The sequence below is a fragment of the Histoplasma capsulatum genome, genomic scaffold (assembly GCF_000149585.1).
Source record: "Histoplasma capsulatum NAm1 scaffold_1 genomic scaffold, whole genome shotgun sequence".
Taxonomy (NCBI): Eukaryota; Fungi; Ascomycota; class Eurotiomycetes; order Onygenales; family Ajellomycetaceae; genus Histoplasma; species Histoplasma mississippiense.
Window position 1 is genome coordinate 244,171 of NW_001813982.1, and position 1,654 is coordinate 245,824.

Sequence of the window (1,654 nt, forward strand, 5' to 3'; positions counted from 1 at the left end):
TTTCTTGCCCTGCTTTGGGTCAAATTTTTGTTATCAAAAAAGAGTCGTTTTTTGGAGGAAAAGATACCCTCTTTTATTCGTGATTTCATTTTCTCATTTCTCCATGTCATTTTTTTGTTGCAGCTTTCCTTCCTGTCCCATGTGTCTTCTATTTTTTCCTTGAACAGTTTGTGATTTTCGATTTTTTTTTACTAAACCTGGTTGTTTGCTCTGGTTTGGAACTAGTAGTTTATAACATCTCTGTTGTTGTCTTTGCACACTTCTTGCAATGATTTTTAACTCTCAATGGAGCGAAGGCCTGAACTTGGGCTAAGCTTGTTAGGTTCAGATATGCATGTAGGGTTGAGGAGGACACAACTAGCAAAAAAACAAAAAAAAAAAAAAAGAATAATAAACTAGGAGAACAGAAAAAAATGAAGAGGGTGAGCATGTAGTTAGCAAGGGGACGCCAAAACATAAATGTCCCTCTTTAAAAAGCCTCTTTAAAAAGAAAGGAAGGAAGAAACAGGACTAATAAACAGCCCCCTGGATACTGCGATCATGCTGTATTGCCTTCTCAAAGAAGGCATCTCCTTCCTCTCCCAGATCATCGCCAGCACATAGGCATTTTTTGTGGTTGTTGTCATTGTCGTTCCCGTCATTATCGTCATCAATTAAAACGCCATGTTTGCCCACAGAATGGTCTGCGCTGTCGTCGTCGTCGTCTCGATCGCCTAATGAGTTCGCGATTCCACATCCTTGCCTCTGGTCATTGTTGTGCAATTGGTGCTGCACATGGCCTTGCCTACTACCTTTCAAGCTAGCAGCAATACGCATATAAGCTTCATTGTCATTTCCAACGTTATCGTTCTCATTTTCTGATGTTGCACGGCTTGTTACGCCACTTTCGGAGCCGCCGCCGTCGCGTCCGCCCAGGTGGTGTGAGGGACAGATATTGGAGTGCCTTCTGTCCTGGGTGAATGTGGAAGATTGTATTTGGTCCCTATTCAATTCTCCTGATAACGACTCAAGTTGGGAATTGGAGTCCAGGTGTAAATTCAAAGAGATGTGTGATGGCGTCGAATTTGGTGATGAAGAATGTGAAGTAGGAGAGACGGGGTAAGGATAGGTAGTAGAGGCTTTATCGACGGGTACTTCTAGGTAAGATCCAGGTTTATCCTGTACCGCAATAGATTGAATATCATTGCTGCCTCCATAGGTTGATACATTGCCCTCTAATATATCTTTTGTTTGTTGCCGCTGAGGTCGTCTTCTCCAAAACTTCATTGACGAATGATTGCACCCGTTAGGACAGCCGCCCCATTTCCTTCTGATCGGAATAGGCGACTCTATCTCCAGGCTAGAGCCGATTACAGCACCTGAATCGCCCTTTGACAGCTGTTCTCGCTCCCTCTCTCGCTCCCTCTCTCGCTCCCTCTCTCGCTCCCTCTCCCTCTCCCTCCTTAACTCAGACCAAGTGCGCAAATTATTCTGAAGGACATACTTCCCATCGTCGTCGTTCTTCTTCATAATTACGAACTCACAATGATTGACATTTCGGAGGTCCTCAAAGTACTCAACACTGAAGTGGTACAAGTTCATTAAAAATATCCGCGTCATTAGACCATGCGTCCCCACTGTCACACACGCTGGCAAAGCTATCTTCTCCAAAGAG

The 1,654-nt window shown here is 44.1% G+C and overlaps 1 protein-coding gene across 1 annotated transcript; it reads right to left on the reverse strand.

Annotated features, from left to right (window-relative positions):
• Positions 1-510: 510 nt before the first annotated feature.
• Positions 511-1,509, reverse strand: HCAG_00076 (predicted protein; the record flags this gene model as incomplete). The annotated part of the gene is made up of 1 exon (XM_001542980.1): positions 511-1,509. One exon carries the CDS (start codon positions 1,507-1,509, stop codon positions 511-513), a length of 999 nt encoding a protein of 332 aa, XP_001543030.1.
• Positions 1,510-1,654: the final 145 nt, after the last annotated feature.